This window comes from Protopterus annectens, chromosome 5.part0 (genome assembly GCF_019279795.1).
Source record: "Protopterus annectens isolate FY-2018-M chromosome 5.part0, PAN1.0, whole genome shotgun sequence".
Taxonomy (NCBI): Eukaryota; Metazoa; Chordata; order Ceratodontiformes; family Protopteridae; genus Protopterus; species Protopterus annectens.
In genome coordinates, this window is record NC_056735.1 from 1520504420 (window position 1) to 1520531244 (window position 26825).

Below are 26825 nucleotides of genomic sequence, written 5' to 3' on the forward strand. Positions count from 1 at the left end.
AAAGAACTATGGAAAGCAACAAAACAGTTTACGAAGAAGATTTCTGGACTATTATTTAATGAAAATAAAACCAATATGTTACTACTAAATATGAAAAAAGAAGCATTAAATAAAGATCATAAATATCTATCTAGAAATGATACAATCAAATACTTAGGAGTTAAAATTACAAATGACATAGATACAAATAGGGCAACTAAACTATAAAAAGATTGTTTATAATATCAAAGAACTCAAACAGAAATGGAATAAGCTATTTTTTCCATGAAGGAAAGACTATATATAATTAAAATGATTATATTCCTGAAAATTCTGTATTTTATACAAGCTTGCTTGCTACCTCCACCTAAATCCTATTTAAAACAATTTGAAGGGTTAATAACAAAATTTTTATGGTACCCTAAAAAACCCCGAGTTGCACTAAGACATAATTTTGACAAATGGGAAGAAGGTAGAATAGGTGTACCAGATTTAGAAGGATATATACAATCATCAACTTTAAAAACAGTTTCTCTATGGTTAAACAAAGACTATACTTCCAAATGGAAATTAGTACATGAAAAAATCTGGTTAAAAACCACTCGTAATACAATAAATAAACATATGGAAATAGTATTGAATAGCTTACTTTGGTCATTGAAGGGATATATGGCAACAGGGAAACAAAAATATAAATTCTAAACATGTTATCAATACCCTAAAGTCTTTTATGCACTTTGAAAACAAAAAATCCGGATATAAAAGCATGTTTTTTTCATATTCCCAATAGCATATACACAAAATAATATTATAACTCAGGACTCAGTAACAGTTAAAACATTTAGTAAGAATGGTCTAATTTACTAGCATCAGTTGGTAAAACACTATAGTACTAATGATAGAGCAAATTATTAATTAGTGAGTACAACCTTGAAAATAACATGGTTAACACTGCAGGTTTTGAACCAAGCTATAATGCAGAAGCCTGTTAGGGAAAAGGTTCCCAAGTCCATAGAGCAGATAATAATGCTGATGGAATTTGTCACAAATGGGGAAAGGAATTTTATAAGTATTATACAAATAAAGAAACAAGAGTTCATAATAACATATATGGAAATACCTTGAAAGAGTTAATGGTAAAATGCCAGATGATAAAGATAAAAAAACTAATTTTTACACCTCCAAAACTAACATCCTTATCCTATATTGGCAACTTTTCACATGGCATTTTATACATAGAACATACTTAACACCACACAAATTAGAACCAATATATAATAAAGAAAATAGATATTGGAGGTATAAAATCACAATCAATAGCCAACTGGCAACACATGTTCTATGAATGCCATTTACTTAAACAATATTGGGAAAGTATTAACTATTTCCAACTTACAAAATCTCTAGTTTTGTTGAATACACTTGTGCTGTCTTGTGTTCCAAGGCAAAAATATGTAATTTTGTGGGCTCTCCTTGATATTCCAAGGAAAAATATTACACAGAAATGGAAAGCTATAACTTCTCCCAGTTTTAAACACTTCAAGAACATGGTTTTATCAGTCTCACAGTTGGTATTAAAAACAATCAAGGAAAGAACAGAACAACCTACTTACTTAAATATTGCTTGGCAGAAAGTAAATAAAGTGCTGGAAACAGAAGACTGTAATAAATTATAATCTTATTCAAAGATACATTCAAGAAAACAAAGTTTTTCCAAGTATAAACATCCTATGTAAATCATTGGTTTTGTAATGTTTGTTTTTGGAATCGTTTCTCCACTTTATATCAAAGAAATATTTACATAGTCAAAGCTTACATACTGTATATATGTTTATGTTTCTGAAAAAAATTGATAAAAATTTATTCCGTAAAAAAAAAGAAGCCACCTCATCAATTCATAAGTCCCTTTGCTTTCACACAGTCTGCCTTCCCACCAAATAAACACTACCATTTACTACTCCCTCAGATGTCTGGCTCAGAGTGAAAGAAATACATACCACTGTTACATACTTCACATTGCTGCTATTGTACATGCATACTGTCCTTCTAGGCAAGCAGCTGTCTAATGACAACCCCATGATGTGCCAGTTTTAATGCACAAGTCTGCTTCCACACCATTAATTTCTGTCCTTTCTTTGTATGCGAGGAAAGTTGGAAGAAATAATTGCCAGTATAATGCATTTCATCTTGCTGCTCACATACACATCTACTACCCTGATGATCATTTAACACTCATGTAATGGCATCCCCCTTCACAACTTCTATATAGAGCTGTGCTCTTTCTCTTCCTTGCTCCATGCCTGACATTTTCTTTTGACAATTGCGATTATCCTCTTACAACTCTACCTAAAGCTTTTTTTCCCCAAATGTGTACACTTCAATTCTATGTCCCTCTGTAATGTCTGTATCACATTCAACAACATCTGTAGGTCAGTGGTTGGCAACTCAGGTAATTCATCCATCTCAATCACCTTACTCAATCTCAAAAAAAGTTTTACGATCTTCCTTCAAATATTACTAAAATTACCATTCCTCTCAACATTTGCCTGTCCATTTATTTTCTCATACACATTTTCCATGAACTCCACTGATTCAAAGCTTCCAGACAAATTGGACTCAGCCACTTTGTTCATAGTCTCTCTCTTGGACTCAGCCACTTTGTTCATGGTCTCTCTCTCTCTCTCTCTCTTGGACTCAGCCACTTTGTTCATGGTCTCTCTCTCTCGCCACTTTGTTCATGGTCTCTCTCTTATCTGCACTCAGACTAGTTCACGGCTAAGCTAATCAACAAAAGTTAAACAAATAAATAAATTATTTAAGTATGATTGTCTCACACAAACAGACACCTCGGAGTCATACTACAAAAATCATTCTGGGCACAACATATAATGCCATAAAAATTAGTGTCATCACTGTAATCTTCACTCATGGACAATGCAAGACACTGGGCATTTGCTCTTTAAATTGAGTTACAGCAGCCATTTTGCTACTGAAAGCACACAGGTGCATCTTTTACAAATGTTATTAGACAATGAAAAACTTTTATCACACCACACAGTCACTGCAGCCATCTTTTCATCTGAATGATAAACACATTCCTTGGAATTTAAAGCAATTGCAAGTGTGATCATGGCACAAAAACTTTTCAACTGAATTAATACATTCCTTGGAAGTTACATCAATTGTAAGTGTGATCATGGCATAAAAACTGAGTCACTACAGCAACTGTCACAGTGGAATCACAGTGTAACATATGACAATAATACAAGTTTATATTCACAACAGTTATACTAGGCATATTGTCAGGTATATACCACTGATGAAAGTGCAATAACGACTTATAGACTTAATTGCAATAGCATTCTTCAAAAATCTAAATTGTACAAAACACATTCTAAGTTAAGTGTGCCAAGTTGCAAAAGGTGTTACCGTTCACTATGAGCAGGGTCACTATAGCCACCTTCCCAACAGAATAACACAAAAGAAGTTTCCACCTACTGATGCAACTAATGAAAATATGGCAATAACAAAGAAGGTGTGCCACTCTCTCCATATGGATATACCAACTCTGAGATCACTGTACATTGGAGAAGGAGGAATACTCTCAGGTACAACACCCTTAGACTTGGTCTAAGAGAGCCACATTCATGCTTATAGCTCTGGAATTTGGAAGATTGCAAATAAAGTTCTCAGAATTTTAAAAGGCATCCAGTTTCAGCAGATATAAAAAAAAGTGTGAATTACATTTCTGCCATGGCATTAGGACTCAGAGAGATAAAGGCCTGAATGTATCCCACACAATCCAAATTATAGTAATGGTTCACATACTGGAAAAGATGTGTGACGGAGGATAGAAAATGAGCAGGCTTACAGCTCACCCTTCATTGGGGGGGATTCCCAGTGGCTAGCTGTTCCATTGCAAGTGAAAGCTTGTACAACAACCACCAACAGCTTCAGGATATGAGTGGAGCTCACTTCATCTAGGAGGACACAGAAGGTCATTGCAGTGGCCTAGATTTTCACACTAGCCACCAACAGGAAGGGTTAGGGATATACATGAGTTGTCATCACAGCTAAAACCCTACAGGATACTGGCAAATGTCCCTACAAACTCCTGCTAATAAATGTGACTGTCCCACTCAAATTAAGTTGCCACAGACACCTTTCAAGCAGACGCACACAAGACGGACTCCTTTGAAGTCATAACAGGTACATAAAAGTGTATCATCCCAGTGAAATGGAGTAACTATAACTTTCTTCCCAATGCAGTCATACAGGGCACATTTCAGCTATATACACCACTGATAAATGTGCAGTCACCTCATTTAAAATGAGTCACTGCAGCTACCTTCACAGCAGATATATATATTGGTAGCTAGTATACATTCAAGCAAAAACACACACTTCACCCAAATAAAAAAGTGTGATTATGTCAGAGAAACTACCTATCCCATCTATGCGGGTCCCTATTACTTCATCGAAATATTACATCATCAAACTGTATTTTGAACAGCATTTTATCGAACATGCTGTTTGTCGAACCGTTCTGACTGAGATCACATTACGGTACGGATCAGGAAGTTTGCCCTTTCCCCACTGTAGTGCGATCGTGAAGTTGGTATATATAATTAGCAGGAGGTGTGGGGGGTTCGATGAACATCATTTCCAATGAAATGCCATTCAACAATGTGATCCTTTGATGACTTAATATAGACTCAATCTAAACGGTACACAACACATCCTCATAAATTTCAATAATAAAAGTATGATCACTTCACATAAACTGCATCACTGCTGCCTTTTCTCATCTGAATCAAGCAGGATATATTCCTAGCCATCTCCACTAGAGATGCTCCCACATAAATTAAGCCATTATGTTACCTTCACACCCAAAGTCACACACTATATATTCCATCAACGTAAGAGCCCAGACACACAGTGGGTGACACTCCTCTATACATTTGGTCACTATAACCATCAACATTTTGTAATCATATAGGACAAACCAAAGTCAATTTTATCTTCATACCCAAGTTAAACAAATTACATTCCATCAAAGTAAGAATCCAGAGTATTTTTCAAATTAAGACTCCAGAGTCTTTAGTGGCAATAGTTTTCTATATATGCAGTCACTACAACCATCATCCCTTCAGAATTATACAGGAAAAATCATCTGTGTATATGTATATTACATACGTACAATATATATATGTATACACACACACACACACACACACACACACACACACACACACACACACACACACACACACACACACACACACACACACACACACACATTACACTTACCCAAGAGTTACGAAAGAGGTGTAACATACCATGTGGCAAGGTGTTTATAGTGACTAAGTTTACATGTACCATACAACCACATTCTCAGTCATACAGACCAGTGATTATTCCACGTAAACAAGGTCACTAAAGCAGTATTACAAAATAAACCATATGAAACACAAAGCTAATAGTAAGAGTTTAAACTGATTCACATAAACTGACTCAGTACAGCCAAGATCTCATCTGAGTCATACATAGTAATTTCCCCTCTCCAAGTACAAGCGTTAAAAGTACAGTTATTTCCCATGTGCCATTATTGCCACTGCCATGACCATCTTCTAACCAGAGTAAAACAGAGAAAAATTGATAAATTAAAGCACTCAAAAATGCGACCATCGCACAAACATGGGGTGACTACAGTTATCTTCCCAATTAAGTTATATGTGACACATTCTCATCAATCTCCTCTCCGGTCCAGCTGGTGAATCTGGGAATCTTGAGGCAATGTTACAACTGCCTCATGTACACAGACAACCCTCTCCTCCTCCGAACAAATTCCAACACACGTGAGAGATGCAACCATATAGTCAAACTGGAGGCTAAGCTCTATCAACTCAGTACTGGCATAACCAGTCAGGAGGAGAAGGAAACCACACTCACTACAATTCCAGTCTCACATAGACCTACCATGACAGCAAACCAAACACATAAACACACAAAAACATACTCGGAGGCTCTAAATAAAAATCTGCCTAAGCAGCAGAGACCTCCAAAGCAGACACCCAAGCAACCGCTACCCCAAAACAAAACACGTGCAACACACAGCTCACAAAGCCACAACACACCTGATACACTTATAATAGGTGACTCTATCGTCAGGCACACCAGGCTGAACAAGGAGAAGGTCACGGTGAGCTGCCTGTTGGGCGCTAGGATCCGCCACATAACACAAGCACTCAGGTCACTCCAAGGCAAGTACAAATATGACTCAGTCATTGTCCATGCTGGTGTGAATGACCTGAGACGCACCTCCATGGACTACATGAAAAGAGACATAGAGGAGCTCTCTGAGCATGTAGCCCAGGCCGGTATGACCCTGACCTTGAGTAGCATTTTACCCTCACCAAGAATGATGCCACAATATGAAGACAAGATGATCAATTTCTACAATTGGCTTAAGTATTGGTGTCATTCAAAGGGGATCCAATGCCTGTCTGCCTAGGATGACATGCTCGACAAGCCACGATGCTTCGCTAGGGACGGCTTGCACCTGTCACCCCTGGGCTTTCGGATATTGGCAAAGGCTCTTGCCATCCCCATAGTGCCTTTTTTAGGCAAGGCTCAAAAGACAAACCCACCTCCATAGGTATCACAAGGGATAAGAAACTAAGAGTAATGCTACTCAACGCCAGAAGTCTAAACCTCAAGATGCATGCACTCGAAACTCTCCTTAGCATGGAGAACATCGATATCTGTGCAGTAACAGAAACCTGGTTCAAGGCTCCCGAGAGCACCCCAGCACTACCAGGTTATACCTCATACCATGTTTTTCGGCCCCAAAACTTGGACCAAACCACAAAAGGAGGGGGAGTATCAATATTCGTCAAAGATACCCACACCTCCAGGTTGGTGGCACAGCACGAAGCATCAGAAACTATCCATGTGCAACTAACAGTGTGTAAAACTGCCTTCCAGTTTATAGCCTGCTACAGACCACCCTCCCAAACCCAGGAACCCCACTCGGCCTTCCTGAGAACACTGGAAAATATGAAGGTCTCTCCAAACACCATTATATTGGGTGACTTCAACTACCCTAACATAGACTGGGAGCATTACTCTAGCTCCAACACCCTAGCCTGAAGGTTCCTAGAATTTATAAACTCAAATGCTATGGAACAACTTGTAGCCACTCCCACAGAGGGGAAAACATACTGGACCTGATCATCACCAACATGGGGACTCTATGCTCCAGACCAGAAGTGTATCCCTCACTGGTAAGATCAGACCATAAACTAATCTCACTAGATATTCACATCCCGACCCCACCCCCTGCCCAGAAAACAACAGTGAAAAACTTCTCTAAAGCAAATTTCACACTCCTCAAAACCGAGGTGGAATCCTTCAAAGCCCCCGGGCCTGTGGAAAATACGGCCCAGACCACAGAATCCTTTATAAACGCATTCTATGAACACCTTCAGGAATGCATGGATCATGCAATCCCAAATAAAACCAAGACCCAATCCTCCAAAGTTAGGCGTCCTGTCTGGTGGACCCCAGCCATAAACAAACTATACAATAGAAGGAGGAAGCTACTACATGATAGAGCAAAATCCCAAAAAGGGAAGGCATCTCTGATCAGTATTAGCAAAAAACTAAGGGCACTCATAAAATCGTCTAAGGCCAGCTTCGAGAGAAAAATTGCACAGGACACTAAGGATAATCACAAGGCTTTCTTTAGTTATGCTCAGAATTAGTCCAAAATGACAAAAAAATACACCGAACCCACAGACATTGCCAACATCCTAGCTGACAGGTTCAGCGGAAACTTCTCCCCCCCTTCCCCACCAAAAGGGCAAATATCTATCCCAGCAGAGTGCTGCCCCCCTGACATCTCAGATGCTCAGGTAAGAGCCGCCTTCTCCAGACGGTGTCCCGGGCTGCGTCCTACATGAACACCAAGAAGAACTAAACCCAAACATAAAACTACTGTTCAATCTCAGCCTTACTACAGGATATGTACCCAAAGAGTGGCATACAGCAACAGTGGTCCCTCTCCACAAAGGTGGTGCCTCAACGGATCCTGGAAACTATCGCCCCATAAGCCTGACTAGCTTGGTCTGCAAAGCTATGGAAAGGATCATCATGGACCTCTTAAATAAAGATATTGGGGACCTACAGACACTGGATCCTACCCAGTTCAGCTTTGTTAAGGGCAGATCCTGCCTCTTAAACCGGGTTGATTTCTTTGAAACAGTCAACAAGGCCATTGACGAGGGGAAGGTGGTCCACACAGCCTACCTGGACCTTGCAAAAGCCTTCGATACAATACCCGACTTGGGCATTATAGATAAGCTCACCAGCTTAAATATAAACCCCTATGTCACTAGATGGGTTACAAACTGGCTCAAGGACAGAACCCACATGGTTAGAATTGCTGGAGCCATGTCAGACTCCAAACCAGTTACAAGTGGCATCCCACAAGGCTCAGTCCTGGGACCTCTCTTGTTCGGAGGTACAGGCTAACACAGAAGGACTGTGGCTGACCAAGTTCGCAGATGACTGCAAACTGGGCGCCATAATCGACTCTACAGCCGACACAAGCATCCTACAAAAGGGCCTCATAGAAACAGACAACTGGTGCCAGAGCCATGGCCTCAAGCTAAACACCAAAAAGTGTATAGTCATCCCTTTGGCAAAAACAAAGTGCTCACAAATTACCACATAGGTGGTAATCCATTAAGTACGGAAGAAGTAATTAGGGACCTGGGGACCCAAGTTGATAGCAATCTCTCATTTGACAACCACGTGGCCAAAGTGGTTAGAAAAACATTTTATATAGCACACCTAATCATGAAGGGATTCACATCTAGATCAGGGAGGTCATCGTGCCTCTTTACTCATCCCTCATCAGGCCCATAATTGAGTACAATGCCCCTTTTGGGATGTACCTTACCAGACACCTGCAGCAACTGGAAAGACCCCAAAAGTTCCTCACCAAGAGGATCAAAGGGCTCAAACAGATGCCATATGCTGCCCGGTTAAAGAAACTCCAGCTCTACTCAGTGGCATACCGCCTGCTCAGAGGCGATCTGTGCCTGACGTATAAAGCCATGTCCAACCCGGAATTAATGGACATGCTGCACCTCAGAAAATCCAAATCCCATCGAGCTACGCGCTCGAGAGACTTGAACCTCAGCACTGAAATAAATAGGACATGCTGGAGGGACAGATTCATAACCCAGAGGCTCCGTTCACTCTGGAATAAAATCCCAGTCCAGGTTAGGTAGAGTCCCTCATTGACTCTCTTCAAGAGGAATCTTGATGAGTGGATGGGAGATAGTAGGTTTACCCCAGGTATCACTTCTGTGTCACTGTTAGACAGAGGCACAGTATACTAACCTTGAAAAAGGGCATAGCAAAATTCATTTAAAATGGGTGGCGAAAGCCAAACACACTCTGGCTAGGCTTATAAATGCCCTAGGGCAGATAGCCTAGTATGAACCTATGAACCTATCTATCTACACTGCTCATACAAGCATTTCACTTAAGCTGCTACTACAATTATTTTTTTTCAATTGAATCATACACTACAGCTATCCCTCAATCTGGCTCATGCATGACACACTGTCTGCCTTTATATGAACAAGTGAAAAATATATATATATTGTTATCTTCGCATACAAAATCTCATCTTTCTTGATTTACACACCCAAGAAACATTAAAAGAGTGAAGTAATTACATGCAGAAAGAATGTCATCTCATTTCAAAAGGCTGGGTAAACAGATTTGTAGTTCTCTGGATGGACTGAAATATATTCACTGAGTGACATATACTAAAAGGCACATCCAAAACACAGCTTCAGTCTCCTGTGCCTAAATCAAGGAAGGTAGTGGATTACTTATGGAAGATGACAGATAAGCAAATGAGTATGTACCAAAGGCTTCAAAATGAATCCTGAAAATAACCAGTAGCACATCACCCAAGGATCTGAGCTACCTGAAAATAATAATAGAAAGACAGACCTCTGGATAATAGGTGGGACCTAGACCATAATTGCCACGACAGGATAAAACTAAAATTTTAAAAACTGAATCACAGCGCAAGAGTTGCCTACATTACATACCAATGATGAAATTGTGATTGTTCCATTTAAAGAAAGTCAATACTGCTCAGTTCCCAATGGATTTTGCATGAAATCAGGTACAATGGACTCTCTGCTACATGTAATTATTTTTACAACTGGTGTAACTGTAGTCCATGTAAACTGTGTAACTACAGCTTTTTTCCTACCTGAACAATGTAAGAGCCATCCCTGCCATGAACTGTATACTTATGCAAATGTAATCATTCAATATGAATTCTGCTTATGGTGCTGAATCATATAAGATAATTGTGTGGCTATATACACAAACTGTGGTTAACCCAATGAAATTAATTCACCTCTCTTATCATCCCAAGATAGCTATACAAGACAAATTACCATTATATGTACCACTACAATGTGAACATCCCATGTACACTGAGCAACTGCAATCATTTCTGCTTTAGGATCGCAAAAGGCATATTCTCAAGTCATACAGCTGTGATCACCTCATATTCCTATCTGAATCATATAAGACACATCTTTGCCCTGGTATGAAAATCAAGGTAAAGTGTGTTCATTCCATGTATTTTAGCTTAATTTATCAAACAGGTGGGGTGGACCACTAGAACTTATTTTCAGTTATGACCTTCTTACAAAATGCTGAAAAGAAACCCAACACATATATCGATATACAGAACTAGGTTAATCATTAACAACTAATTCCATGTAACTTAATACCATTTGCTAAACAACATGCAGACACACATATGCTGGGACAGCACTGCAGAAATCAAATGCTGCAAAGAAAATGTTGACCCAAACTGACTGTGAATGTCACAATCCAATAAGTATAATGTATGCAAGTTAAACGCAACATAGCACTGTCCATAGTAACAGATGTACAAACTCATCAGCATGTGTGCATGCATGTATACACACACACACAAACATATCCCAAGTCAGTGAAACTGTGATGTAGCATTGCTGATTTGTAGAAAAATGCACTGCAGCAGTTACACAGCCTTAATTGCTGCATGAGCACAAAAAAGAACTGCCATCTCACAAACTCAAGAGACTGAAATATATATATATATATATATATATATATATATACACACACACACACACACATATATACAGACCCTGTTCACAGAATTGAAGGGGCATGCTACATGCCATACCAACAAGAAAGTAAATCACAGTATTATACAGCTCTGCTGCTTTGCCCCCAAAGATAACAGCCAAAGCCAAATATAACCATGGACAAAGGGAATTAAATCAGGCATACTATTGGATATTGTTGCCATTCTGTTAAAACACTGAGAGCATAACATACTTTGCATTAGTATGCACTGCTGGAGAGGTTAACGTTTTCAAATATGACACCTGGACTGTTCAATTATTCTAATAATCACAGTTCTCTCACATAAGGATGGTATGAAATTCTGACTGAAAATCCGAGACAGTTGGAAAGTGTGGATCACTGTAACAACCCCATGCTACAACTTATTTATGATACTGATCAGGTACATATGGAGTGTTACAACACTGCTGCTCTATTTAACAGTTTTAGCTCAGGTGTACATCCTACAGCAAACCTGAGGTAGGTATGGTTAGATCAGTGCATATCCTGAAAGGTACACTATAGACTCAATGTAGATCAGACTTCATTATACAATAATACATTGCATAATTGATTATTTAAGCTTCAGTATTCCATACAAGGAACTGGATGTATGTGTCAAGGTTTGGTACTACTGTAGTGTACATAACAGAGATGCTTGCACTGGAACCTGTAGATGGTGGGGGTGGGGGTGGGGGGTCAGGCACCATTACATGTGCTGCATAAAGGCCATGGAGAGCCAGGGCATGACACATACTGAAATGCAGTGTCATCCTTGTGATGTGGGGGTGGTTGGATGGACACATCTCACCAAGTTTCCATAGCATACTTTACTAATACACACAACACCAGCAGAATCCTCAGACTGATCTGGAATGCTGCCTGACATTCAGCATCTATTTGCCTCTTCTTTAAATACATACGTAAACACTGTTCATATGTTTTCTTTATTATCCTTTTAGGATATGTTATTTGCGGATCATATATTTAAAAATTTGAAGCTACTTTGTAATTAAGGGACTAATACAATGTTTGCTAATAAATAATTAAAGTGTAAAAACATTCTTCCTGCATTTTGTGTGGAGATTTTCAGTGTTAATAAGCTATGCTGCTAGCCATTTTTTAAACCGTTACTCATCCTAATCATTTTTTTCCCACAGTCATTTAAGTACAACCCCCTCTTCAGCTTTGGTATGTGTGTGTATGTATGTACATCTATGCACATACTCACACATATATACCGTGTCTATCTTTATCTGTAGCTACATATGTGAATCTATATATATATATATATATATATATATATATATATATAGAGATATATATATATAGATATATATATATAGATAGATAGATATTTATACACACACAAACCTATAGCTATACACATACATACGCGCATGCCATTACAGCATAAGCATCTCTCCTTCAAAATTCATTACAGCCTGAAATGGAAGCACAAAAATTAACTGAGCAGATACTTCTAAAAACAGTATAAATTATATAAACAGATATGAAAAGCGTTCAATGTGCCTGTAAAGTGCAAACACGTTTTTGACGGTAGGTCAATAACATACTGTACTGATAACAAGATACATAATTTCTTCGTATGTGAAAGGTAAGCTGTCAGTGTAACTAACCTTCAGTGTTAGAGGTCAGATTTGTTGATACATTTGCGTTAAATGTTGATGCCTACTACAGTTCATTTCTAGACACTATATGTATTAATCATGTGAATCTCATACTGATAATGAATACAGGAGAGTTTTTGTATCGCAGAAATCAGGTTTTTGATTACATTTGTGCTAACTGTGCTGCTTACTGCAGTCCATTTCTAGGCACTATGTTTTAATCAAGTACATTTCAACCTTATAATAAAAGAGAACCATTTTATAACACAAACGAAGAAGATAGCATACATATAATGACCGTTCTAACCACATGAGTTTAACTTCAATACAAATGTTCAACTTCCGTGTTTTACCTCCCAAATACTTCAGTAACTAAAAGACCGAACTACGTGCAACACATAAAACTATTAATGAAAATTAAAAACAACACAACTACCGTATAATATATAAGTTTCAAAGGCGTACATCCCAGTAAAATCGGTTTAAGAAAAATTCAGAACTACTTTTTGGAAAATAAACTATTCCGATCTAAACGGAACGGAACAGTGGTTCATGTAGTTGGGGATACCCGGAGTATTTTTGATTGAAACAGCAGGTTATTGTAGAGCGGAAGATATTCCCAGGTGTCTTTTTCCGACCAGGAAGTTACTCTCGTCTAGTCACCGCCTCCGCTTCTTTACTCATTGATTGTCCCGAAATAACCAATCCGTTATCACAATGGGCTTCACTTGAATGCTGTATGTGAAAGGCAATTGTGTGGCAAGAAACAGGTAAGTATAATATGATCCAAGAGGCACAGTAAAACATTTCTCCCATAGTATATTCGTTGTGTTAGTCTTCTGCTGACACTCTTCATTTACTCCATTTTCTAATTATGAAATCCGAGAGTGATTATGACAGGTGCCAAGTGCTGTCTATAAAGGTCAGGATATTAAATAGGAAAAGACAAATTGAGTGTTTTTTGCTGTTGCTTTGGAAATAACAATGTAGTCGAGTTTGCTGAATTCGTTTGAAAAAACTTAACAGCTACAAAAGGTTTTTCAGTATTGACAGTTTTCTTTAAAGTAAGACTGTTCAGCACCTTTCTGCTGTGTAAACCAGATTGTGGTCTCCGTAACGTATATGCAAACGTACATATTTTGTTGGGCCTTTTCACTTTTACCTGTTTTCACGGTGAATCACGGTCATAGGAAGGTAACGCCTCAGGCAGTTTACATAACACGTAAATGTACTTGGGGTGTAACCTCTTTTAAGTAATGTATTTTTATATTTCGTTTTCATAGACTAGTAAAGGAGTAAAATAACATGTAGGTGGAGGATGTACAGTACTGGGATACTGTATGCTTAACATGCCCCTCATCTGTTCAGATTTTCACAGAATGTCCAGATTTTTACTTCATATTCTTGGTATGTTCCTCATAAAATGTTTTTTTTTTTTTTCTGGAACCGAGGATTGGAGTTTCCTAAATAATGTCAGACATTTGAGTTTAAGACTCCATATCCTTCAGAAAATGCATACTAACGCAAATTGTTATTTTATCAACTTTCTAAGTTCTAATTTTAAATCTCTCCCTATTTTTGGGCCATTGTTCCTCCATAATTTTAGGCTTTGTCTGGATTTTTTTTTCACTGAGAGGTATGCAGTGCGTAAAGACCTGTTTCATCATATGGCAGGATCATACTAGGACAGAGGTGCTGCTTCTTCTTGAAGGGTTGAAACAGCCTTATGTGGAAAGTCTTTACTTGAAGGCAGGTGATGTAACAAGCAAAGAGTGACGTGTTTTATTTATTACAGTATTGATTGAATACCTTGTGTGTATTGTACAAACCCATTTCTTTTTGGCTATGTATAAACCCTTGTATTGAAAGTTTGAAAATTTGTAAGATGCTGTTATTGTAGAATCCTATCTGCTTTTGATGATTTTCCCCCTACTGTTGCAATCTTTTTTTATATAATATTTTTGTGTCATGTATTTGTGCTTAACCTTACTGCAGATAGCTCTTTTTATTGTACTGTTGCTCTTGTTCAGATTGATTAGCTGTGTGAAGACTGGTAGAGAAGGGTGAAGGCTGCTAGCCTAGCCAGATAGAATTTTGCAGATAATTCTGTCACTTGTAAATATGAATGTAAACTACAGGCTTGTTGTCTTAAATGTAAAGAAATACTGTTATATGTGGAACTGGAAATAAATGTGACAACAGTGCAGTCTGACCAAAGTAAAGCATGTGGTGACCCTTTGAAGTAGACAGTGATGCCGAAAAGTCTAGATGAAGATATTGTTGTATTGTTTTAACCAAGAGTTAAATGGCTAGATTTAAACATGCAAATGTATTTTTAGGCCTCTGTTCCTGACCAGATGCAAGGTAACAAAAGGGAGATGTTAAGAATGTAAATGCAGTTAATGTGTAGCTTGGGAACTCCAGGAAAGTGAAAAAGAATGATGTAATGTTTATCAGAACTCATAGCCGGCCTTAGGCATAGGCCAACTAGGCGACCGCCTAGGGCACTGCTGTAGCAGAGGTTCTTTTCTAGTATTTATTTGTTGTAGGTAGACCAGGATGGGGGCACCAGATGGTGTGGTAGGGGGCACCGTGGAGCCCTTTTGCCTAGGGCACCAGTTGACATAAGGCCGCTCCTGTCAGAACTGCAATAGCAATTTAAACAGAGAGAATCGGAAGGAATTGAACATTTTTTATCTTGATCATCCAACTCCCAGCACTGCCTCTTGCTCACATGTAAGTTATCTTAGACTTTTTTGTTTTCTTTTAGAGATAGCTAGCACTAGAAAGATTAGACTGTGTTTCTGTACTACTGAATTATTTTAAGTATTTCTATGTGATCTCTGAACTCTTGACTAGCACTGACTGTGTAGTAGAAAGTATTCATAGGTTGATACTAGGCTATCTGCCCTAGGGCATTTACCTCTGTCTAGTAGGGACACAGAAGAGATCCCAGGGGTAAACCTACAATCTCCCATCCACTCGTCAAGATTTCTCTTGAAGAGGGTCATTGAGGGGCTCTGCATAACATGGATTGGGATTTTGTTCCAGAGTGAGGGGAGCCTCTGGGATATGAATCTGTCCCTCCAGCATGTCATATTTATTTCTGTGCTGAGGTTAAGTCCCTGGAACGTGTAGCTCTAAGGGATTTGGATTTCCTGAGGTGGAGCATGTCCATTAATTCTGGGTTGGACATGGCTTTATATGTCAGGCACAGATCGCCTCTGAGTAGGCGGTAAGCAACTGAGTAGAGCTGGAGTTTCTTTAGCCTAACTGCATAGGGCATCTGTTTGAGTCCCTTGATCCTCTTGGTGAGGTACTTTTGGGGTCTTTCCAGTTGCTGCAGGTGTCGGATAAGGTACATCCCAAATGGGGCATTGTATTCAATTATGGGCCTGATGAGTGATGAGTAGAGGGGCACAATGACCTTTCTTGATCTAGATGTGAACCCTTTCGTGATAAGGTGGGCTATGTAGAAGGTCTTTCTAACCACTTTGGCAACGTGTTTGTCAAAGGAGAGATTGCTATCTACTTGGGTCCCCAAATCCCTAATTACTTCTTCCAGATTAATGGATTACCACCTATGTGGTAATTTGTGGGCACTTTGTTTTTCCCAAAGGGGATGACTATGCACTTTTTGGCATTTAGCTTTAGGTCATGGCTCTGGCACCAGTTATCCGTCTCTGTGAGACCCTTTTGGAGGATGCTTGTGTCAGTCAGTGAGACGATTATGGCACCCAGTTTGCAGTCATCTGCAAACTTGGTCAGCCATAGTCCTCTCATGTTAGCCTGTACCTCAGAGAAATATATACCGAACAAGAGAGGTCCCAGGACTGAGCCTTGTGGGACACCACTTGTAACTGGTTTAGAGTCTGACATGGCACCTGCAATTCTGACCATGTGTGTTCTATCCCTGAGCCAGTTTGCAACCCATCTTGTGACATAGGGGTTGATATTTAAGCTGGTGAGCTTATTCATGATGCCCAAGTGGGGTATTGTGTCGAAGGCTTTTGAGAGGTCCAGGTAGGCTGTGTGGACTACCTTCCCTTCATCTATGGCCTTGGTGACTGTTTCAAAGAAGTCGACCAGGTTCAAGAGGCAAGATTTGTCCTTAACAAAGCCGAATTGGGTAGGATCCAGTGTTTGGAGGTTCCCAATGTCTTTGTGAGTTCCATGATGATACGCTCCATAGCTTTGCAGACCAGGCTAGTCAGGCTTATAGGGTGATAGTTTCCAGGGTCCTTTATGGCACCACCTTTGTGGAGTGGGACCACTGTTGCTGTACGCCATTCCTTGGGTACATAATCCTGTAGTAAGGTTGAGATTGAACAGTGACTTTATGTGAGGGTTCAGTTCTTCTTGGAACTCGTGTAAGACGCAGCCTGGGACACCGTCCGGTCCCATTGATGCTGTGTTTTTTGCTTTGGAGAGGGCAGCTCTCACCTGTGCATCTGTGATGGAGGCTGCACTCTGTTGGGATAGACATTTGTTCTTTTGGGGGGGGGGAGTTTGCACTGAACCTGTCTGCCAGGATGTTGGCAATGTCTGTGGGTTCAGTGTATTTTTTTGTATTTTTTGTCATTTTGCACTAACTCAGAGCATATCTGGGAGTTGCCACCCAGGTTCCTGACATAACTAAAGAAGGCCTTGTGATTATCTTTAGCGTCTTGTGCAATATTTCTTTCGAAGCTGGCCTTAGATGATTTTATGAGGGATCGTAGTTTCTTGCTAGTACTGATCAGAGATGCCTTCCCTTTTTGGGATTTTATCATGTAGTAGCTTCCTCCTTCTGGTGTATAGCTTATTTATAGCTGGGGTCCACCAGACAGGTCTCCTGCCTTTGGAGGAGTGAGTCTTGGTTTTATTTGGGATAGCACGATCCATGCATTCCTGTAGGTGTCCATAGAATGTGTTTGTAAAGGATTCTGTGGTTTGGGACGTATTTTCCACTGGCCCAGGGGCTTTGAAGGATTCCACCTCGGTTTTGAGAAGTGTGAAGTTTGCTTTTGAGAAGTTCTTCACCGTGGTTTCCTTGGCTGGGGGTGGGGACGGGATATGTATGTCCAGTGAGATTAATTTATGGTCAGATCTTACCAATGAGGGTTATACCTCTGGTATGGAACATAGAGTCCCCATGTTGGTGATGATCAGGTCCAATATGTTTTCCTCTCTTGTGGGAGTGGTGACCAGTTGTTCCATAGCATTTGAGTTATAAATTCTAGGAACCGTTGGGCGAGGGTGTTGGGGCTTGAGTAGTGCTCCCAGTCCATGTTTGGGTAGTTGAAGTAACCCAATATAATGGTGTGGAGAGACCTTCATATTCTCCAATGTTCTCAGGAAAGCCGAGTGAGGTTCCTGAGTTTGGGAGGGTGGTCTGTACAGGCTACAAACTGAAAGGCAGTTTTGCCCACTGTTAGTTGCACATGGATGGTCTCTGATGCTTCGTGCAGTGCCACTAACCTGGAGGTGTGGGTATCTTTGATGAATATGGATACTCCCCCTCCTTTTGTGGTTCGGTCCGAGTTTTGAGGCCAAAAAGCATGGTATGAGATATAACCTGGTAGTGCTGGGGTGCTCTCGGGAGCCTTGAACCAGGTTTCTGTTACTGCACAGATATCGATATTCTCCATACTGAGGAGAGCCTCGAGTGTGTGCATCTTGAGGTTTAGACTTCTGGTGTTGCATTATCCTTAGTTTATTTTTCCTTGTGTTGTCTATGGAGGTGGGTTTGTCTTTTGAGCCTTGCCTAAAAAAGGCACTGTGGAGGTGGCAAGAGTCTTAGCCAGTATTCGAAAGCCCAGGGGTGACAGGTGCAAGCTGTCCCTAGTGAAGCAACGTGGCTTGTCGAGCATGTCATCCCAGGCTGACAGACACTGGATCCCCTTTGAATGACACCAATACTTTAGCCAATTGTTAAAATTGATCATTTTGTCTTTATACTGTGGCATCATTCTTGGTGAGGGTAAGATGCTACTCAAGGTCAGGGTCATACCGGCCTGGGCTACATGATCAGAGCACTCCTCTATGTCTCTTTTTTCGTTTAGTCCAGAGAGGTACATCTCAGGTCATTTACACCAGCATGACAATGACGGAGTCATATTTGTACTTGATTTGGAGTGACCTGAGTGCTTGTGTTATGTGGCAGATCCTGGCACCCGACAGGCAGCTTACAGTGACCTTCTCCTTGTTCAGCCTGGTGAGTAAGACGTCAGTGTGTCTGACAATAGAGTCACCTATTACAAGTGTATTAGGTGTGTTGTTTAGCCTGAAGGGCTGTGGCTGTGTGGCACACTGACTTTGTGAACTATGTGATACGTGGGTAATGTTGTGGGGTAGCGGTTGCTTGGATGTCTGCTTTGGAGGTCTCTGCTGCTTGGGCAGAATTTTATTTAGAGCCTCAGAGTATGTTTTTGTGTGTTTGTGTTTGGTTTGCTGTTGCGATAGGTCTATGTGAGACTGGATTTGTGGTGTGTGTGGTTACCTTCTCCTCCTGACTGACTGCGCCAGTACTGGGTTGAGAGAGCTCAGCCTCCAGTTTGGCTATATAGTTGCATCTCTCACATATATTTGAGCTTGCTGGCAGGAGGAGAGGGTGATCTGTGTACATAAGGCAGTTTTAACATTGCCTCAAGATTCCCAGATTCACCAGCTGGACTGGAGAGTAAACCTGAAACTGACTTTGGACATGCCAGAATAGTATAAGGAACTACTTTTTGACTGATCAGAAAGGACCAATAGGGAGCCAAGTACTTAAAGGGAGTATAAGAGGGTGTAGTGCTTTAGTTTATTAGTGCTTACTTATAAGATTACTTATACGAGCAAGTGCAGGGCTTTAGAATGAAAATAGAGTGCTTACTTTGAGATTTAGAACAGTTCTAAGGGAAAAAGTGAAGAGCAGACTTTGTGGAGCCAGGAATACTTTAAACCCGTTTAAGCGGCGCTGCGCTATGTGCAAAATCGCTCAAAATTGCGCAAATGCGGGTTTTAAAGCAGGGAAAACCAAAAAAGAGAGGTAGATATGCCACAGCAATCAAAGCAAACCAGATGGAAGTCAATATACAAATTGATAAGTCCCAAGGTTGAAGTAAAAACAAAGGCCGTGAAAGCGCTTACTTGTTCGAATAAAGGATTGTTTTTACTTCAACCTTGGGACTTATCAATTTGTATATTGACTTTCATCTGGTTTGCTTTGATTGTCGTGGCGTATCTACCTCTCTTTTTTTGGTTTTCTCTGCAGTTTTTTGTGAGGTGATACCTTACCCTGAAGTTGTGTTTTTTGGTTTGTTTAAAGCAGGGAAACTGAAAGAGAGAGGAATTGACCCAAAACGGCCAATAAGCTACTAGTTTCAAGGCTTAGACCACTCCTGCAGGGACAGATAGGCTGCTCAAAGCTCCCCACTCTCACTGGTGAACAGAGAAGCTTCCTCCTATCCAAGTAAGGATATGGGCAACACAGGAAACTATACCACAGTCCGGAATTCAGCAAAACCTGAAATCTGGACTAATGTAGTTCAGCAAAGGCGGGAAAAGAGAATTTTTTTTTTTGTCTTGTGGTTTTAATTATTTATTATTAAATATTTTAAAAACTTTTAACTGTGGCTGGTTTTTGTAGAGATAAGTTAAGCTCTAGAGTACATTGCATGTATGCAATGACCCTGTACCAAGTCACTCTAATAAGCCTTGAGACTGTTTAGTCGTACTACCAATTGGATAATATTGCACAGTAATAATTGGACACCTTTTTAAGGGTCTTTGAGTAGCTGATAATTCTTAGCTGGCTGGTGGCAGGGTACTACCGTATAGTCTGGGTAAAGGGGGCACAGCTGGAGAACCTGTGCCAGCCTTCCCCAGAAGTGTCTGTATAAACTATCTCAAAAGTGTGTGTGTGTACCAGCTACTTGGGCAGGGACACAAAGCACTGGTTGGACAGAGAGTGTGCTGGAAATTTTAGCTTGCCCAGCTAGGCTGAGATCTGGATCCTATAGCTGTGCCAGTGGGGAGTCTTATTGGGACCTGGAGAGCAAGGGAGCGACCAGCCCTAGACTGACTGTGGCCAATAAAAGTTCTGTATAATATGCCTCTTTGTATATTTGTACATACAGACTGTGATCTCTGTGTGCACTTAAGGGAAATTGCATTTTACTTTGTGTATTTGTTATCCTTTCTTCATATATGAGACTCCACCTCTGGTGCTCGTGGTGAGGATTGAAGCTCCTTGATTGCTGGGCCAGGGCATGGGCGTCACTTTTGTGGTGGCAGTGGTTGGGATATCCTCACATTTATGTTTGGCAGTGGTGGGATATCCACATCCCGTATTAATTAGTTGGCAAATACTAATTGGCTTGTAGTGGTGTGGATCCTGTAGCTTGTGCACAGTGAACTTTGAAGGTGTTTTGTACTGTAAAACAGCCACGCAGTGAATACTCTGAGTTCAGATCACAATTGTTTTATTTCTTTTGTTAGCTGAATTAGTCAGGGTGAACAGGCAGCATGTTGGCAGAGTAGTATGGAAAGCTGACAAGTAGACAGCTGGCGGAGATGTGCCAGGCTAGGGGACTGGTGCATGGAAACCTGACTAAGGCAGACCTGATTGCAGCCTTGGTTACAGCTGCATAAGAAAACAGCAATCAGGAGGACAATCAGACTGGCAGTAGAAATATAATTCCCTCGGAGAATGGACAGCTCAACCTTTCTGCAGTGGACTTAAAAATCCAGGTGGAGCTAAAAAGACTTGAGTTGGAGGCCAGGTGTGTGGAATTAGAAGCAAATGAGAGACTGTGATATTTGCAGTCTGAGGAGAATGAGAAATCATTACATCTGCAAGCTGAGGAACAAGAGAGGCAGAGGCAGCATGAGAAGGAGATGCTGACTCTTCGCTGGAGTCATGGATGTAATGGGGAAGGGAGTAACTGGACCCCAGAAGCACAAAAGGTCAGTAAAGGTCTTCCACGGTTTAAAGAGGGGGATAATTTTGATAGTTTCATTCATATGTTTGAGAGGGTATGTAAACAGTATGAAGTTGACCAAGGGCTCTGGGTACGGTTCCTGACCCCCTTACTCCATGGTAAAGCTGTAACTGCACTGTCTAAAATGTCTGACGTTGCATGTTTTGAGTATACTGCTGTAAAGAAATGTCTTTTAGAACTGTTTAAGCTAACTCCTGAAACATATATAGGAAAAGGTTTCGTGAGCATAGTTTCTTGAGCATAGACGCAAGGCAGATGAAAGTGTGTGTGTGTGAATATGTTTGCTGAATTGAGCACTTATTTCCATAGTTGGGTGAGTGGATGTCAGTTCACCACTTTTGAAGGGCTGGCAGACCTTTTGGTGAGGGAACAAGCCCTTAGCACTTTGCCTGAGGACATGAGGATCTGGTTAGCTGATGGACGTCATTTGAGTTGGGGAAGAAGGGAGACCTATACCTGGCAAGCAGGGCAGCCCTGCCCAGGAAGGTGACCCCCGGTACTGCTCATGGGTCTAAAGGAACCCATGGTGTGCAGCACAGACTGCCACAATAGAATCTGCCAGTAGCAGGGGAAGCCACTAGTCCAGGTACACGCCCAGGAGCTAGGGTTAAATGTTTTGAATCCAACCAGTATAGAACTCATCACTGTACTGCTTTGAGACAGCTCCACTGGCTTGAACTGCCCAACCTCCTAACCTACAATCAGCCCTGCCTCTGTCATTCTATTATCTCCCCAATAAGTGTCCTGCCATCAGAAACCTAGTACAACATCATTCAGCCAAAAGGCCTCTTAGATCATCAAGCAAACTACTACTAGAAGTCACCAACAGCTATAGTAGCTTTGGAGATGCACTATATACTAGTTCAGTGGCTAAAAAATGGAACTCTGTCCCTACAAGCATTCAAAACACATCATCCAAAGTCTCCTTTAAAGACCTCATCAGGCAACATCTCAAGGAAAGTTGGCAGTGCCATGATTGCTCCCCAGGCTAGTGAAAGTGGATAACACATACATACAAAATCTAGAGCACTTGATAATAGTTTTCAATCTTACTCACAAACACTGGCTAATCTACAATGTATGTACTGTACCTGTGTACTATGTATGTATTCTACCTATGTTCCAAATTTCAGCTGTACAACACAAATCTATTAATTACCTTTATTTTTAAAATTAATATTTTTTGTTTGTTCTCTCCACTGTAACTGTTTATGTGCTGCATACCACTGTAAAAACATGTCTCCTGTAATTTGTGTGTATACTGATCATGTCTAAATAATGTGTCTGTAATTTTTCTTTGTGGAGCTTTTCTCCCCAGGCCTCTGCTGAAAAAGAGCCTTTTCGGCTCAGACACCCCCAGTTAACAAATGTAAAATAATAATAATAATGTGGCATACAGGTGTCCACGGAGGCAAGGTGGGGAACAAAAGGTGATGGAACCAGTAAGTGGGAAAGACAAAATGTCAATAATAGGTTGTCTTGGGACAACAGGGGTACCACACTACCACCAGAGGCTATATCCTAATGTAGTGAATGGCAAAGAGGCCATTGCCAAGAGAGAGACAGCTTTTGATATGATCATTGTAAAGCCTGCAGTGGTTCCAGAGGAGCACTACTTGCCTGGGCAGTCTACTCCAGTCAGGGCTTTAGGAGAGATCCCATTCCAAATACCTTTGGCTAGGGTTCACCTTGACTGGGAGGGTGGAAAAGGCCAGCAAGTAGGTGTGTTTGAGGATATACCTGCAGCTGTCCTGTTAGGGAATGATTTTGATAGTGCAGTACCCTGTGCTTGTGCAGTTATACACGGGCTTGGAGACAAGTATGTGGGTCCAGACAGACTGCATACTTGCAGCCAGGACTGGTGAGGTGGTTACTTCAGGGAGGGAGTCGCTCTGTAGCAGTGTGACTGAATGTGAGCCACAGCTGCTTGTGGGTACTGATGTTTCCTTGGACAGAGTGACTGCAAAGGTAAAGGTGAGTAGGAGTACCCAGGCTGACAGTGAGGCATCCCTGTCAGAGGATGCCAGACTTCTTGTGGAAGGGGAGCTGGGAAGGGTTACAAGGAGAGAGTTGAGACAAGCTCAGCTCTCAGACCCTACATTGCAAGGCCTGAGGCAGGTAGCTAGGGAGGCACCTGATTCTCAAGGAAAGGGGAAATCTGTATACTGGGGCAGAGGGTTACTATACAGAGAGTGGACCCCTCAGGGAGGGCTAGAAGGTGAGAGTACAGCAGTTGGTAGTGCCTAGAGCCTGCCATCTGGCGCTTCTAGCCATAGCCCATGATATTCCCTTTGCAGGTCATATGGGCATAAAATGTACAAAGAGGCATATTATACAGAACTTTTATTGGCCTGGAATTTCCAGAGATGTAACTGGCTAATGCCGGACCTGTGAGCAGTGCCAAAAGGTAGGCTAGGTAGGAGACCAGGTGAGAGCTTCTTTGATGCCTTTGCCTGTGATTCAGGACCCATTTCAGAGGGTAGCGATGGATATTGTGGGTCCTCTGAGTACCCCAAGTTCCACAGGGAAAAAGTATATCCTAGTGGTAGTGGATTATGCTACATGATACCCTGAGGCAGTGGCTTTGTCCTCCATTGAGACAGAGAAGGTGGTAAATGCTTTGTAAGAGATTTTCAGAAGGGTAGGTTTCTCAAAAGAAATACTGACTGACAGGGGTGCCAATTTCATGTCAGACCTGCTGGCTTGTCTGTGGAAGTCCTGTGGGGTGAAGCACATGATGACCACCCCCTACCATCCCCAGACTAATGGTCTTGTTGAGAGGTTAAACTCTACAATCAAGTTCATGCTACGGGCATTTGCAGATCAGTTTAAGAGGGAGTGGGACAAACATTTGCCCCATCTGTTTGCTTAAAGAGAGGTTCCCCAGGAATCCACAGGTTTTTCACCCTTTGAGTTGTTGTAATGGGCATAGGATGAGGGGACCTCTAGATTTAATTCGAGATGAGTGGGAAGGTGACTGCGAGTCTCACAAGGAGTCTGTTGTGGCATAAGTCCTAAACCTCAGGACAAGGCTCAGGGGACTCGTGGGCTTGGCCCAGGAGAACTTGGCAGAAGCCCAACAACAGAAAAAGGTGTGGTATGACAAGGTGTGGTATGACAGGAATGCTCTATCTAGAGAGTATGCTGTGGGGCAGCAGGTAATGGTTCTCATTCCTGTCAGACACAACAAGCTGCAAGCAGCTTGGGAGGGACCCTACAAGGTGGTAAGAAAGGTAAGTGATGTTAACGACATGGTGGAACTGCTTGGCAGATGGCAGGAGCACAAATTGTACCATGTTAACATGATGAAACCTTATGATAGGAAGGCCCTTGTGCTGAGCATTTGCAGTGGATTGCAGGAGGTGTCTGAGGGAGATCTGGGGACTGATCTCCTCAGTGAGGCTCGGGCTGACACCTCAGTGGAAGGGGTAGCAATGTCCCAGCAGCTGTCTCCTACCCAGGTTCAAGAAATCCAAGCAGTGTTGCAGGAATTTGAGGATGTTCACTGGGAAACCAGAGTGCCCCCACCTAGTGCAACACCAGGTGGATACAGGACCCCAAAGGCCTATTAGGCAAGCCCCTTATAGGGTGCTTGAGAGAGTCAGAGCCTGAGTGAGGAAGAACAGGAGATGTTGGAACTAGGGTGATTCAAGAGTCCAACAGTCCTTGGGCCTCCCCAGTGGTGCTGGTGCCAAAGAAGGATAACAGCACCAGGTTCTGTGTGGACTACCAGAAATTAAATAGTCACACACAGTCTGATACTTGCCACATGCCTAGGGCAGATGAGGTCCTAGAGCAGCTGGGTGGGGCTAGGTATCTTACAACCATTGATCTTACCAAGGGTTACTGGCAGATGCCCTTGACTCCCAATGCTAGAGGGAATTCTGGCCTTTGTGACTTATTTTGGCTTGTATGAGTTTACAAAGATGCCCTTTGGAATAAAGAATGCCCCAGCAACTTTCCAGAGGCTGGTAGATCATATCCTAGCAGGAGCAGAATTGTTTGCCCTTGGTTACCTGGATGATATTGCCATCTACAGCCATTCCTGGCCAGAGCACCTTCAGCATGTCAGGGAGGTGCTGGGCAGACTACAGAGGGCAGGGTTGAATATTAAGCCGAGCAAATGTCAGGTGGGTATGGAAGAGGTCTCCTAGCTAGGACATAGGGAGTGGTAAGATAAGGCCAGAACCTGCCAAAGTGGAAGCCATTCAGGCATGGCCTGCACCTGTTACGAAAAAGCAGGTGAGGGCATTTTTAGGGACAGCAGGGTACTACAGAAAGTTCATCCCCAGTTACAGTACCATAGCTGCTCCCCTCTCAGACCTGACAAGGAAGAACAGGCCAGATAAGGTATTGTGGACCCCAGCATGTGAGCAGGCATTCCAGAAGCTTAAAGAAGCTTTGAGAGGACCCCCTGTCTTAGCCAGTCCAGATTACAGCAAATAATTTGTTGTGCATGTGGATGCTTCAAACCATGGGGTGGGGGCTGTACTTAGCCAGATTTCTTCAGAGGGGAAGAGCATCCGGCGGTTTATCTAAGTTGTACACTCCACCCCCGGATGGAATGCTATGCAGCTGTAGAAAAGGAATGTCTAGCCATAGTGTGGGCATTGCAGAAACTTCAGCCTCATCTGTATGGAAGGAACTTCACTGTTATGACAGATCACAACCTCCTAACATGGTTAAACAGAGCCAGCCAGGATTGCAAGCATATATGTCAGTGCAGTACCGCAGTGGGAGTAGCAATGCCAATGCAAATGGGCTCTCAAGACAGGGAATGGGGTAGGTATACTCAGACCTGACCCTCTCAAGTGGTGTTTCTCAAGGGTCACTTGAAAAACTAGCTTGATTTCTCTGGGGGGGGGGGGTGAAGACTGGTAGAGAAGGGGGAAGACTGCCAGCCTAGCCAGATAGAATGTTGCTGGTAATTCTGTCACTTGTAAATATTAATGTAAACTACAAGCTTGTTCTCTTAAATGTAAAGAAATACTGTTACACATGGAACTGGAAATAAATGTGAGAACAGTGC

General features: G+C 41.6%; 2 protein-coding genes across 11 annotated transcripts in view; one reads left to right on the forward strand and one right to left on the reverse strand.

Annotated features, from left to right (window-relative positions):
* LIG4 (DNA ligase 4) overlaps positions 1-13355 on the reverse strand; it is a 135345-nt gene extending 121990 nt beyond the window's left edge. The window contains exon 1 of the mRNA XM_044071334.1: positions 13267-13355. The gene's annotated coding sequence lies outside the window, so the exon portion shown is untranslated. The remainder of the gene's footprint in view (positions 1-13266) is intronic.
* Positions 13356-13466: 111 nt separating this feature from the next.
* Positions 13467-26825, forward strand: part of ABHD13 (abhydrolase domain containing 13) — a 182061-nt gene continuing 168702 nt past the window's right edge. For 3 of the 10 annotated variants that reach the window (XM_044071342.1, XM_044071337.1, XM_044071340.1), the window contains exon 1: positions 13500-13600. Coding sequence is in view for 1 of the 10 variants with exons in the window: in XM_044071335.1 (XP_043927270.1) it covers positions 13563-13600 (38 nt within the window). In the remaining 9 variants the exon portion in view is untranslated. Of the gene's footprint in view, positions 13601-13636; positions 13753-26825 lie in introns of those variants that run through there. The other 7 variants (XM_044071339.1, XM_044071336.1, XM_044071335.1 and 4 more) reach the window with 6 other exon arrangements.